Source organism: Pogona vitticeps, chromosome 2 (assembly GCF_051106095.1).
Source record: "Pogona vitticeps strain Pit_001003342236 chromosome 2, PviZW2.1, whole genome shotgun sequence".
In the NCBI taxonomy this organism is placed as follows: domain Eukaryota; kingdom Metazoa; phylum Chordata; class Lepidosauria; order Squamata; family Agamidae; genus Pogona; species Pogona vitticeps.
Window position 1 is genome coordinate 269,096,856 of NC_135784.1, and position 14,175 is coordinate 269,111,030.

At 42.0% G+C, this 14,175-nt stretch overlaps 1 protein-coding gene across 1 annotated transcript; it reads left to right on the forward strand.

Annotated features, from left to right (window-relative positions):
* The first annotated feature begins 47 nt into the window (after positions 1-47).
* MBLAC2 (metallo-beta-lactamase domain containing 2) lies at positions 48-13,971 on the forward strand. Its single transcript, XM_020783749.3, has 2 exons — positions 48-671; positions 11,669-13,971. Exons 1-2 carry the CDS (start codon positions 176-178, stop codon positions 12,052-12,054), a joined length of 882 nt encoding a protein of 293 aa, XP_020639408.3. The 5' UTR covers positions 48-175; the 3' UTR covers positions 12,055-13,971.
* The last annotated feature ends 204 nt before the right edge of the window (positions 13,972-14,175 follow it).

Sequence of the window (14,175 nt, forward strand, 5' to 3'; positions counted from 1 at the left end):
AATCGCGCCGGCTCGGCCGAGCTTTCCCGCGGCTCCGTGCCCCGCCTCTTAGCTCAGCTCCGTGCCTGGTCCCTGTCTCCCGCTTCTTGAGGTTGCGCGCGTCCGCGCCGCTGGGGCGCTGAAGCGGCGGCCAGGAGGGCCCCGGGAAAAGGGCTCAGGCGGGTCGCCGGCGGCGATGTCGGCGCTGGAGTGGTTCGCCCACAAGTCCCTGGGCGGCGGCATCTACTGGATCCAGGAGCGCTTCTACGAGTCGGGCAACCGGGCCAACATTTGGCTGGTGCGCGGCTCGCAGCGGGACGTGGTGATCGACACGGGGCTGGGGCTGCGCAGCCTCCCCGACTACCTCCGCTTGGCTGGGCTGCTGGGCGCCGAGCCCGCCTCGGGCGGCGCCGGCAGCCAAGTGGGCACGGAGCCGACCTCGGCGGGCAGCGGGCAGCCGCGGCCCTTGCTCGCCGTGGCCACCCATGTGCACTTCGACCACGCGGGCGGGCTGCACCAGTTCGAGGAGGTGGCCGTGCACAGCGCCGAGGCCGGAGCCCTGCGCCGCGGCGACAACTACGAGGCGGTGACTTGGCTCTCGGACAGCGAGGTGGTGCGGCAGCCCAGCCCCGGCTGGAGCGCCCGGCAGTTCCGAGTGCGGCCCGTCCAGCCCTCCCTCGTGCTGCAGGACGGTGAGCGCGGGGCTCGGAGGGCTGGAGGGAATGGGGGGGGTCTGTCTCTCCCTGGGGGGGAGGGAATGGGCTGGCGGGGCTCGACCTTGCGGCGTGGGACTTTGGGATTCGAGACAGCCTCTGGCCATGTGCAGAGTGGCGTTCCCAAGACGTAGAGAACGTAGCCTTGCAGGTCAGAAGGTGCGCGTTGCGGGCAGGGTTAGGGCCACCTGTAACTGCTCCAGTGTGGCAAAGCGCATTGGCCGGTTTCTCTCTAAGCTGCTCCAGTTCCGTGTAAGGACCTGGAAAAGGTGGGTTGCTGGAGCCCTCAGCTTATTAAAATGTTTGATTCCACTGATGAAAGCAAGCCTATAAGGATTCGGGGAATATTTCTGTAATGACACTTGCATGCCAAATGCAAATGTCATAAGTTGTAACTTGGTAGGATACTTCAGAAATACTGTAGTACAGTAGTTGTTATATGTGGTCAAGTTGCCTCCAACTTACAAAATGTTCTGTCTTCAATAGCCCTGGTCAGCTCTTGTAAACTCAAAGCTGTGCTTTCCTTTAGGGAATCAATCTGTCACATATTTGGTCTTCCTCTTTTCCCGCAGCCTTAAACTGTTTCCAGCATTATTGTCCTTTCCAGAGAATCTTGCCTTCTCATGCTGTGCCCAAAGTATGACAAGTATCTGTGTAAAATGTCTGAAGAAATGGACTCGTCCATAAAAGCTCACATTAAGATTTATCAGCAAGTCTTCAAGGTGCCACAACATTTTTGTGTTCTTTATTTTTGCTTACTTTTGCCTGACAGTCTTAAGCATGTCACTGATATTTGGTTTGAGTAGAATATGAAGAAGGTAGTATTGCTCATGTCAGCATAATTGTTTCATTACATTTTTTGTGATGCACAGTGAATATAGCTTATGGCCACTGGTGTTCTTTGGACTACATAATCCACAATCCAGTTATCCATACTTGATTCTTGCAGGTGGGGAGGTTGGTTTGTCATTCCAATATAAAAAGGGGGATCTTAAGAAAAGGTGATTTCAAATGCCTTATTGTTTATTCATAGGGAGAAAGCAGAATTAGCAAGATTATATAACTTCAGTACTTCTGTATATGTAAAGGGTGGGGCAGTTTCTCAAGATCTGAGAATGTAGCTTTCTGCAAAACATGGAAGTGAATAGCTTTCCCAGTGAGACTAAGAATCTTTAGGAAATATTTCCATGAGGTATGTGTGCTGAAGGAAATGCCAGTGGGAGAATGGAGAAGAAATGAGGAGGGCATGAAGGGTATCCTATCCTGCAGACTCTGTGTGTTCTATATCCAAACAGAATGTGGATAAAGATAGTTTCAAGGAGAAAGGGCATGCCAGCTTCCATGTGCACCATGAGAAAGTACAGATGAGGGTGTGTCTGTCAGCCTTTGCACAATGGGGTATTGGAGGGGAACACATAGGCTGGTGTGTGTGGTAGATGAACTTAGTTCATTGTGCATTTATATTGCATCCCATGGCTACTTGGGGGGGAGAGAAAAACTGTCATGTACAGAAAAAGACCAACTCGATTTTGCCATATGTTACTGTTCCTATAGAAAATGTATTTTGGAAAATGAACCTTCAGTCAATAACTCATGGAAACCTTGCTGCCAAATACAGTGATCATAGCTATATATCCAGGATATATACCCGGTGTGATGTAGTGAACAGAGTGATGAACCAGGACTCTGGAGACTAAGGTTTGACTCCCCAGTTGGCTGTGGAAACTCACTGAGGGTGTGGAACTGGGAAAACCACTCCTTAAATATCTCACTTACCTTGAAAGCTTTCTTAAGAGTTCCTAAAAGTCAGTTCTGCCTGGATGGCACATAACTAGCTAATAGTTTTCTACTTCTTTGTAGATTTTGAGTGATGGATTGTACAGTATTAGTATCTGTTCAGAACACTTCTCAGGGCAAGAAGCTGGCTACAACGGCTGGGCTGTATACAGTACCTGTTACTCTTTGATAACATGGGTCAGTTTTTGTGCCACTCATTGCACCACTCTTCCTAGACCAGGTCTCCTGCACCATCAGAGACTCCACCCTTTCCCTCTTGATATCTTCAAGACAAGAATACTTGTGTAGTGCTAATTTTCACAACTTTTTTGATAATAATGGAAATCACATGCTGTCAAGTCGATTCAAGTGCCTCTGGTTTTCTAGGTACAGTACAGTATAGTGTTCAGAAGTGATTTACCAGTTCTTCTGAGATCACTCTCGGACAACACAGTTTGCTCAAGGCTACACAGGCTGGTTGTTCCCCCAGGAGGCACAGTGGGAAATTGAACTCATGACTCAGCCAGGTGCTACATCTCATTGAGCTATGTAGCCACCTAATCATTTTGATACCCCTCCTGTTTGCCATTTTTCTGCTGAAAATGGTGCATAAAACAGCTGCTTGCAGTAATAAAATATAGAAATGGAATATAGCTAAAAACTTGCAGACAACTCAGGAAAAATATATTTTAAAAAACTACAAAAATGTTATTTTATTTGATTGCTGGAATTCTATTGAGATTTTACTCCAGAGTAAGTGAAATTGGGTTAAGTCACAATGGCAAATTGCAGCTAATTTACAAGCTGCTGGTCATATGCCAGTCATGCAGCAAGCACCAATTTTATTAGCTAGATTCATTTCTGCATCTTATGCAGTTTAACTTACTCCAGAGTAAAATAGCAATAAAATTCTGGCCATTCATTTATTGATTATATGAGCTGTTTTTCTATCCTCTCTACTTTGTGGATGGAGACTTTGCCTACCTATCAATGACAAGCAGTGCCATTTTCATGTTACCTGTTTTTGGAGAATTCTTGGCATCAGATGCCAAGAAAATACACTCCCCCCCCCAGGTTTAGCTAACTGAAACTGGATTCTTAAGTGTTCTTTTCTTCTGTGAGGAGGTGGCATTCCCAGATGTGATGAGTCTGCCAGGAATAGCATCAGCTGCCACTTCACTTCTTTGCTTACAGGAAGAACACAGCAGGAGTCCAGCAAGAGTATTTGATTAAGTGGGAGCTATGATATCATATCCCCATTTATTTGTATTTCCAGGTGGAGTGTACCATTTCTGTGATGGCACAGCTCTGGGAAACATTTTTCCCAGAATTAGGGTCATTGGACTAGTGTATTTTCTGGAAGAACATGTTCATTTACTTAAAACCTACGTGCACAACCTTCAGCGTGCCAACTTTGCAGTAATTGGCATTAGAATTCATGGGGTTTACTTCTAAGTGAACATTCTTATTGCTTCTAACTTGCCTTTTCTCTTAAACATGCAGGAATACCATGGCTGAATTCCTGTTGCGTAGCAAGCTGCACTAAAGCAGGTCCATTGAATCAATGAATATTTTGGTAAGGCAACTCCTCTGTAAAAGTCGTTGTTTCAATGGGTCCCCATTGAATGCTAAACAACAGGATTTCAGCCCTTAAGTTTCTGAAGCGGGAAACTAGTAATTAGACCACATGCTCTTTCCTCAGTCTCTTTATTGAGCATGGGTTTCAGCCCCAGGTTCCTTTGTTTTAAACTAGAGTCCCCAGAGTCAATAATGAAGTCTGGCTTAATGTCAACTACTGTCCTTCCTCGAAAATAAGACAGGGCCTTATATTGATTTTTGCTCCAAAAATGCATTTGGGCTTATTTTCAGGGGATGTTTGGTTTTTTTTCATGTACAACCATCTACATTTCTTCAAATACAGTCATGTCATCTTCTTCTGGTTGCTGCACAATGGTGGAGGGCAGGGTTTCACTTAACCGGGGCTTATTTTTGGGGTGGGGATTATATTACGAGCATCCTGAAAAATCATAGTATTTTCAGGTTAGGTCTTATTTTAGGGGAAACAGGGTAACTAGTAAACAAGATGAGAGTTGGGCTTATTACTAACATTAGTTCAGATTAGAAGTGGGCTTAATAGACAAACCAGAGTACTTAATAGGCAAACCCATTTTTGGATGCACAGTAGGAATTCTGGCTGAGATTAATTCGGATCTCTGGACTGAAGCTGATTCACAAAGAAAAGAGGAGGAAGAAGAGGTTGTGGAAGAACATGCAGCCTGGACGTTTATTTCAGCTTTCATAAAGAGTGGTTATCGAAGCCAGGGAAACATGTCTGAATTTAGAAACCTGCTTTTGTTGTTATGTCACTATATGTAAGCTTAAATAGTGTAGCTCTTTTGAAAACAAACAAGGTCATGTTGGTCCATGAGAACAAAACACAACCCAGCTCTATGGGCAAGTAGATATGGGTTGTAAAATACTGTATACCTTTTAAACATGGGCAAACTTGGTAGTAACTACAGCCTCCTGAAAAGAAGTGTGGATCATTGTTTTCACTTTCTAGTTAAAATGTCTATTTAAATGGTTAAGGACAAATAGGATGAAAAATGTTCTGAAATTAAGTCTGAGCAGCTTGTAGTTTTAGTTCATTGAATGACAAAACTTTTATTTTTACAATGAATGCTGAGTTACTGTGAGGTTTCTTGTCAGCAGTTTCCTTGATTACTTAGATCTGAAAAAGTAAGTGGATCTGAAGGCTAATTGAATTTCTGAAAAGTGCCACACCAGTCTGCTTTATGCTTTTTATGTTTTAATTCTTGCCATTCATCCCTTATCAGTTTCTGTTCCTAGCCTTGTGAGAAGAGAAGGCTAGCCTTGTGAGAAGAGAAGGATAGAAATACAAGAGATTGGCTGTCAAGAAGCCTCTTAAAAATCTAGCCAGTGGTATCAACCAAAGATGTGTTAGTGCGAAGAGAAGCATTCCTAAATGGTCTGCATAACTGGATGTTCCTAAGTACTGTACAATGCAACAGTCTCATCTAAAATATTAATTTGTTTGAATTATTGATACTTACAGCTGTGGAAGAGAAAACAGTACAGTGGTGACTCGCAAGACAAATTTAATTTGTTCTGCAGTTAATGTCTTGAGAAAAATTCATCTTGCGAAACGCGTTTTCCCATAGGAATGCATTGAAATCTAATTAATGTTTTCCTATGGGCAAAAACAGTCAGAACAAAGTCAAATTTGGTTTACAAAGAGTTTATTAAGTGCTCTTTAAAGCCATACATATTGTGCAGATGATTTCAAAAATTTCAATAAAAAAACGTTAACTTTTTAAACATCATAGAAAAACATTTAAAAATCAGCAAACATGAAGCAGGAACAAAAAACGGGAAGCATTTGTCTTGCGAAGCATGGCCATAGGAACATTCATCTTGTGAGTCATCAACCCCATTGCCAAAATCATTCGTCTTGCGAGGTTTTTGTCTTGTGAGGCATTCGTCTTGCGAAGCACCACTGTATTGGTAGTCTAAATAACCTATGATACAAATAGCGTTGCGAAACAATTAGATTTGTAGAGCAGTTAGTTTTTGTTTTATTGATATTTCCTCTTTGAGGATTCCCTTGCCTGTTTCATACCAAAGGTGTGTAACCAATACGCGGCAGTAATTAGGAATGGAAGAGCAGGTCTTGATTTCAACATTTTCTCCAGATATGTGGAGCTTGAATATGGCAGAGGTTAGCAGCTACTCTGGAAGATAGTTAAGAATTGCTTTTCTAGTTTTATGCTAATAGCCTTCAAAGCCCCCTGTAGCAGTGGATTAAAAATAATAATAAACTTCCCAACCGTATTTTTCCCTCTCTTTGCAAGAAAAATGGAAGGAAATATGCCCATCCTCTTCTGTTGTGCAGTCACTGTAGATGCCTCTTTCCTCCCCTCCAGCACTGCAATATCCTGTCTGAGATACAGCAGTCATGTCTCCTTGCAATATTTAATCTTATAATGAGATTATCCTACTTGCAGACTTTTTCAGTCTCATTTGTTGCATTATATTTGGCTTTTATGTTTCTACTGTACTGAACAGACATTTTTGGTAGCATTTATTCAGTGACCCCAAGATCGCTTATATGGGTATTTACAGCCAGTTTGGGCCTCATAGTCATTTATGTGAAGATCAGAGTTGCTGTTGTTGTTTTAATGCCAGTGTGCATCACTTTCATCTTGCTAACATTGAGTCTTTGCATTATTATAGCACATTAAGTTTTTTATGTGCCGTACAGATATTAAAAAATAATACTGTCCCTGCCTGTAGATCCAGGATCTAATAGGTATAGTAAGCAACAAAACAGGGTTGGGAAGGGAAGGGAGTGCCAGAACTGTAGAGGCTACATCTTAACTCATGATCTGAGTGGGTCGTGATGTTCGTCATGAGAGGCAGAGGGTGTGGTTCCCTTTGGTCTCTCGATCACAGTGGTAGAGGCCACTGGGCTTTTCCTGTTTGTTTTGCTATCCCAAGGCAACTGGCATGGGGAGCAGAGTGGAATTACTGTCAGGAGAAGATGCAAGCTCCCTGCAGCTGCTCCTTTTACTTCCTTAGTCAATGGATGGCACCGGGCTGGTCCTCTTCTTCATATGATGTCCTTCTGCGTAAAGGCAAAGCCTAGAAATTTTGCATTGGACTACAATTCCCAGAGTCCTCCTGTCACTGTAGCCATCTGACTGGAAAATTCTGGGAACTGTATCTCAAGAATGAACTTTTTCCATGCTTTGGGTTGAGAATAATGGTAACAGCATTTCAGTAGAGTTTGGTGTCTTGGCTAGTGCCAGAGGTCAGAATGTGTTTTTCTTCTGAGCTACTTGGGAGCAGCATTTCATCCCTTAATTATTCAGCCCTGAGAAATTTGAATGCCTCACTCTCACTTGGACTTTTAGTGTCTTAAATAATATGGAGTCTTCTGCCATCTTAATATTCACCGCTTAGTCCTGGTCATTTTTGAATGAGACATTAGTCCTTAGGAACCTTGCTGCTTATATGCCTCCATTTAGAAAAATGCCCATCTATTCCTACGCCCTACTTGCTGTTACCTACCGAGCTGTTAGTGAATAAGAGGATCTATTTGATTTTCTTACAGTTATGTTTTTTCATTAGCATTTTGAGCAACTCAGTCAAGTTTAAAAAATAGTTTAAGGGAGGTGACATCATTGTTAGAAATACACTGATTGTCTTGTGCATTAAAATATTTTAGATAGATAGATAGATAGATAGATAGATAGATAGATAGATAGATAGATAGATAGATAGATAGACAGACAGACAGACAGACAGACAGACAGACAGACAGACAGGAGACAGACAGACAGACAGACAGACAGACAGACAGACAGACAGACAGACAGACAGACAGATAGATAGATAGATAGATAGATAGATAGATAGATAGATAGATAGATAGATAGATAGATAGATAGATAGATAGATAGATAGATAGATAGATAGTGTTCAAAGCGGATTCTTCTGTATCAGTGCTAGACAGAGTGGATGCCTCCAGGTGTTGTGATCAACTCCATAGCCAGCCTAGAAATGGTGAAGAATGCTGGAGAGTGTATAGAGACATCTGGATTGCCACAGTTTGCAATCATTCAATATACAGTATTTGCTTAATTGGGCTGAAGTTTCATTTATGAATTCAGTTATAAACATATAAGATAATGCTATTTTGGATTGATAGCTTGTAACTAGTAAATCTTTCTGTTGTTTTTAGTGTGGAGGTGGGGTATTTTGGGGGGCTAGTTTGGGAAGAGTTTTGGAGCCTGTCCAAATTGACCATTTTGTACAGGCTGAATCAGGCTACAAAGAGTGGGTGGAAGTTGGGAAGAATGAAATGCTTTTTGCCACTGTCCTTCCATTCAAGTGGCAGATGACTAAAGATGGGCACAAACTATAGTTCGAAGGTTCAGCCCAATTTGGTGCCACACCTGCACAAGTGTTCTCTGGGCACTGTATACTCCTCTCATGCTTGCCTATTCCTCAGGTGAAGTGCACTTCCCTCCCTATCTCCTCAGCGCAACTTCCCATGCACCAGTTGCAGCACATGTTTCCTTCCTCTGCCTCCTTCAGCAGCCACTCACTTAAATGCAGCACTACAGGCTACTCTGCCCCACCTCCTTGTCTGGGTTCAGTTTCATAAACCAGTTCAGTATACTGGAAATTGACACTAGAAGGAGCTGCAAGGAGCTGCAAGGTTCTAGTTTAATCTGTTACAAATAACCATACTCACTGGGAGTGGACTGAACCAGAGTCCTCCAACGTGTATCAAAACAGTAAACCCTATAAAAGAAAGAACCCTAGGAAATAGAATAGGGTTTAACAGGAGTTTCAGCATTTCATGAGAGGCTATCTGTATCATATGGTTTGACACTTAGAGACCCCTCCAACCACTTTATTCAGGGAAGCAGCCGCAAGTAGCTTTGCATGTCTACTTAGAAGTAAGCCCATCGAGTATAATAATATTTAAACCTCTGTAAGTGTGTTTATGATCACATTATAGATCGCTTCCTTCAAGAAACATTACAACACTGTGATCACAGATTATTTTACAACTTCAATCATGTATACATTGTTATTCATTCATTCAACATCAGTGGTAATCTAGAATATATAGCCAAAAAGTGCTTTATTTTGATGTTACCATGAGATTTTTTTTTCCTTTGGAGAAGAGCATATCAAAAATAGATGTGGAAATTTGATGCAAGCCAATTTGTAAGCTAGATAAATTGAAGTACACCCTCCCATTCTAACCAGAAGGTTTGCAAAGAAGAGAAATATGCTGGACAGATAAGAGGATGATGGAACTGTCAGTATTTGAAAACTGTGGGAAAAAATAACAAGCTTTTGAATGGGGATGGGAACTTTTATTTTGTCATTATCTGTGGTCTAGAATGGAGATAAGAGGGACTTCAGGGAAACTGACATGTGATGGAACTCTACTTTGTTGCCCAGGAAGCTGTTGCATGAAATTGATGGCTGTTTAGCAACATGGGAAGGAGGAGATCTTAGAAGCATAAAGCTCACCTATCCTGCATCCTCCTTCATCCTTAAGCAAACTGTATCATAAAACAATAAAATATTCCTTCCAGATCTCTGGAAGGAAATAACATATCACTTACAAAGACAACCAGATGCCTCAAAGAATGTTTTCCTTTAAGATCTATTCTGAGAAAGATGCTCTCAAAAAATACCAATTTAAATGATGCATTTATGGTTCTTTGTGTGTTTTTTCTGTATAGCTATGCATAAAATGGTAAAGGTTCCCCTTGACAAATGTCCAGTCATGTTCAACTCTAGGGGCAGTGCTCATCCCCGTTTCGAAGCCGTAGAGCCACCGTTTGTCCGTAGACAGTTTTTGTGGTCATGTGGGCCAGCGTGACTAGACACGGAACGCTGTTAACTTCCCACCAAGGTGGTACCTATTTATCTACTCGTATTTTTACATGCTTTCAAAGTGCTAGATTGGCAGGAGCTGGGACAAAGCGACGGGAGCTCACTCCGTCGCATAGATTCGAACTGCTGATCCTTCTACCTTGCAGCCCAGAGGCTTTGAGGTTTAACCTGCAGCACCACCACATCCCAACATAACTATGCATAAATTCTTGCTTATTTAGACTCTCCTTACACATACTGCTGTTGTGTATTGATTGTTTCTGCTGGCCAGCATGATGCCGAGCCCTAAATATGCATTTGGCTGTTCCCTGCCACATGTTAGCTGTTGAATGTTTTATCTGGATTTTAGTATGTTTTAATTTTGTACAGTATGCCAATAAAGGTTTCTGTCTTGTCTGCCAGCATAAATAAAACACTTCCTAAGCCCACAATATGCCTATTTACAAATTGTTAAGAAGGAATTCCCCTTACTAGCAAATCCTTGTGACTGAGGAAATACAGTGGTGCCTCGCACAACGAGTGCCTCACACAACGATGAATTCACACAATGATGCCTTTTTCTGTTAAATTTGCTGCCTCACACAGCGATGTTTCCTATGAGGGATTTTCACACAACGATCTCCCTTTTCACTCCTGTAAAAGTGTCTTACAATGTTTGGACGCTGTTTTAAATGATTGCAATGGTTAGTCCACCTCCTGAAACCTATGCAAACTGATTTTGGTGTTGCTCTGACACTTCGTTAATTTATGATGATTTTTTGAATTTTCTCCATTGGAAACCATTGGATGGTCTGTCTAATGGTTTCCAATGGAAAAAACAAAAAATCATCATAAATTAACGAAGTGTCAGAACAACACCAAAATCAGTTTGCATAGGTTTCAGGAGGTGGACTAACCATTGCAATCATTTAAAACAGCTTCCAAACATTGTAAGACACTTTTACAGGAGCGAAAAGGGAGATCGGGAAGAACTTTAAAAGGCAAACGGAGATCAAAGAGCCCTTTCCCGATCTCCCTTTTCGCACCAGTGTATTTGCAAATGAAGTCCACATTTACCTCCTGATGACCAATCACAAATCAAAGAAAGTTAAGCTAGACCAGTGGTGGCGAACCTTTGCGGCTGAGTGCCCAAACTTGGGGGGGGGGGGGGGAAGCAGTGGGGGCATGCTAGGGTGATGGTGATCTGGAAGTGGTGGTGGTGAAACCAGAAGGGGGAATCCCGGGCACGGAGGTGCCTTGAGGCCCCACTTTGGATCCACCGCCAGTGCCAGCTGTTCTGGATCCTGGCCCTCAGCCTGTCGAAGTGCCAGCACTGCGCTACAGCTGCCTCCTGAGGTTTGGCTGTGTGTGGGGGAGTGGTGATCTGGCGACTTACGGCTTGAGTGCCCGCAGAAAGGGCTCTGTGTGCCAGCTGTGACACATGTGCCATAGGTTCACTATTACTGAACTAGACTGTATAAAAAGCTAATGCTGTGACAATTGGATGTCTTTTGGCACTTACAGAATTTACTCTTCTTGTGATGTGCCATCCCTAATGCATAGTTTGACTCTTGTAGACTATTGGCTTCTCTGTGTATAAGTTATTATGTCCTCTTCTCATTCAACACTAAAGTAGCTTAAATATATACTCACATAGAGTTTGCCCTTCCCCTCTTGGGTTCCCCCTGTGTCCTGGGGTAAAACTGGTGTTATTGTTTCTTGAGATCACGATTCAGCATTCAGTGTTTCCATGTTCCTTTGTTTGTGTTTGTTTCTAGGGGATGTGATCAGCCTTGGTGATACACAGCTCACTGTCATGCACATGCCTGGGCATTCAAGAGGAAGCATTTGTTTGCACGACAAAGAACGGAAGATCCTGTTCAGTGGGGATGTTGTCTATGATGGCTCAATGATTGACTGGCTTCCCTACAGCAGGATAAACGACTATGTTGCAACCTGCCAGCGACTAATAGAATTAGTGAATAGGGGCCTTGTGGAAAAAGTTCTTCCAGGGCATTTTAACACATTTGGAGCTGAACGGTTGTATCATTTGGCTTCCAACTACATTTCCAATGCTGGGCTTTGTCACAAGGTTTCTACATGTGCAATGAGATCAGTCGCAAGCCTAGCGCTTCGTGCGACAAATTCTAGAACAGCATCATAGTGTTTAGAACCTATTGGCATGCATGCATTTCTTTAAAGGAGAATCAGACGAATAAACCACAAAGATTCTTATTTTTATCAACTTCATTTCTATTTTAAAAATTACCAATATAAGCTAGTAGCTGTGCCAAAGCTACTCATTTTTCCTTCAGGCTTTCAAGACAAGTTTGCACATATGTTGAAGTTAGTTGACAGCTATTCTAAACATGTTGTTTTGCATATTAAAGCCTTCTTATTCATAAATTTGAAAAGATTTGCATTTGTGTAAAATCTTTTGCGGAGATCTTGAGTTAGGAATTTCTGCTACATAGTTTAAGTGGCTGTAGTTCATTATGAGCAGTATTTTGGGGATGGGGTGGGAGAAAAAACATTCCACTGTCTAACTTGATGCACTGTTAAAAATATCCAATCCTTTATTTTCTTTGCTCGTATAGGTGAATGTAGGTAAAGGTACCCCTTGATATTTAGTCCAGTCGTGTCCGACTCTAGGGCGCGGTGTTTATCCCTGTTTCTAAGCCATGGAGCTAGCGCTTGTCCGAAGACAGTTTCCGTGGTCACGCCAGTGCGACTAGACACGGAATGCCATTACCTTCTCACCAAGGTGGTACCTATTTATCTACTCACATTTTTACATGCTTTCGAACTACTAGGTTGGCAGGAGCTGGGACAAGCAATGCGATCTTACGACTGCTGGTCTTCCGACCTTGCAGCACAGAGGCTTCTGCAGTTTAACCCGCAGCGCCACCACATCCCCTATTGGTGAATGTAACCTGCTGTTATTACCAAAAGTTGATATGTAACATTATAGTCCTATATTATTGCCCTTCTTGAATTGCGTTGCATATGGCTATTGTTTACCAACCACATGAAATGTCTGTGAATATTTGAAGTGTATTGCTTGCTTTTTAAATGTGACTAATTGTATGTGTGAATGAGTATGTGAATTTTAAATCACATTGTTTTATATATAATACATCCACCCGTAATCATTTTTTTTTCAGAACATCAACTGCAGACATGTCAGCATTTGTGAGTTGCCAATTATATAATGCACTGTTGGATGTAAAACAGGTATTAGAAGAGAGCAAGCTGATGCTTTTGTAGGAGGTGACTGGTGACCAGGGTGGATAAAAATCAATATTTTAAAAATCAAATTGATTTAAATAAAAGAAATTGATTTTCTGATTTACATGATCAAAAATTCTGATTTTCTGATTTAAATCAAATCCACCATGCTGGTGACACCTCCTGCTTTTGTGTGAAGTGCTGTGGCTGTAATCCTTCTCTCATTATGCATATGAGAAGAACTACTATTGAAGTTCTGCAAGATCCTGAAGCCAGTTTTCTTCTCTTGCTTATTCATCTTGCTTTCCCCCATGTTGCATAGTATAAACATCCAAGGCCAGAACCTTGTATTTCTGTTGTTGTTATACACACAGTGCTCTGTTGCACCTATCGTTGCACTTGTGCAAGGGATATTCACTACCTTCTTGTTTAAGCAGAAGTCTTGTTGCTTAGAAGATGGCACAGCTTCCACAACTGCATGTTGAATATTGAGTGCTACATGTAAAGCACTATACTGATAGAACAGTTTCGCTTGACATTTGCAAATAGGCTTCTGGCCCAAGTGATTAAACTGAAATCCTTTGCCAGTTTCTAGTAGAAAGATTCTGTTTAAGAGTCCAGAGCTTTTTCAGTTTTTTTTTTTTTTTTTTTTTTTTTTTTTTTTTTGGTGACAACTAGGTTTTATATCCTGCAACTTAGAAGCTGAAACTAATTTAATTGTTCAGAATTGAACAGGAAGTATATTAACAGTGTCCCTTTCTTGTGAGAACAGTGGACAGATTTTATGATTGTGTCCTTCACACAAATTTAGTTTTCATCCTTCTGTGACTTGTTTGCACAATATCTCCCCCATTAAATACCATTGCACATAACAGAGCCTCGTCCCACTGTATTCAGCACTTTAGCCCTGAGTGGTCTCAAGGGTAGATGGATGGATGTACAGTATCCTGTTCTTTAAATGCTAACAGTGCCTATTTGTAGACCAGAACAGAATAGTTAGCAGGAAGATCTGGCTCACGGATAAATTACCATTCAAGGTCTTTTTGGTCTGATCTTA

Coding starts and splice junctions, on each gene's coding strand:
- MBLAC2 (XM_020783749.3), top strand. CDS start 176: ATGTCGGCGCTGGAGTGGTTCGCCCACAAGTCCCTGGGCGGCGGCATC. Junction 672..11,668: donor CTCCCTCGTGCTGCAGGACG/GTGAGCGCGGGG, acceptor GTTTGTTTCTAG/GGGATGTGATCAGCCTTGGT.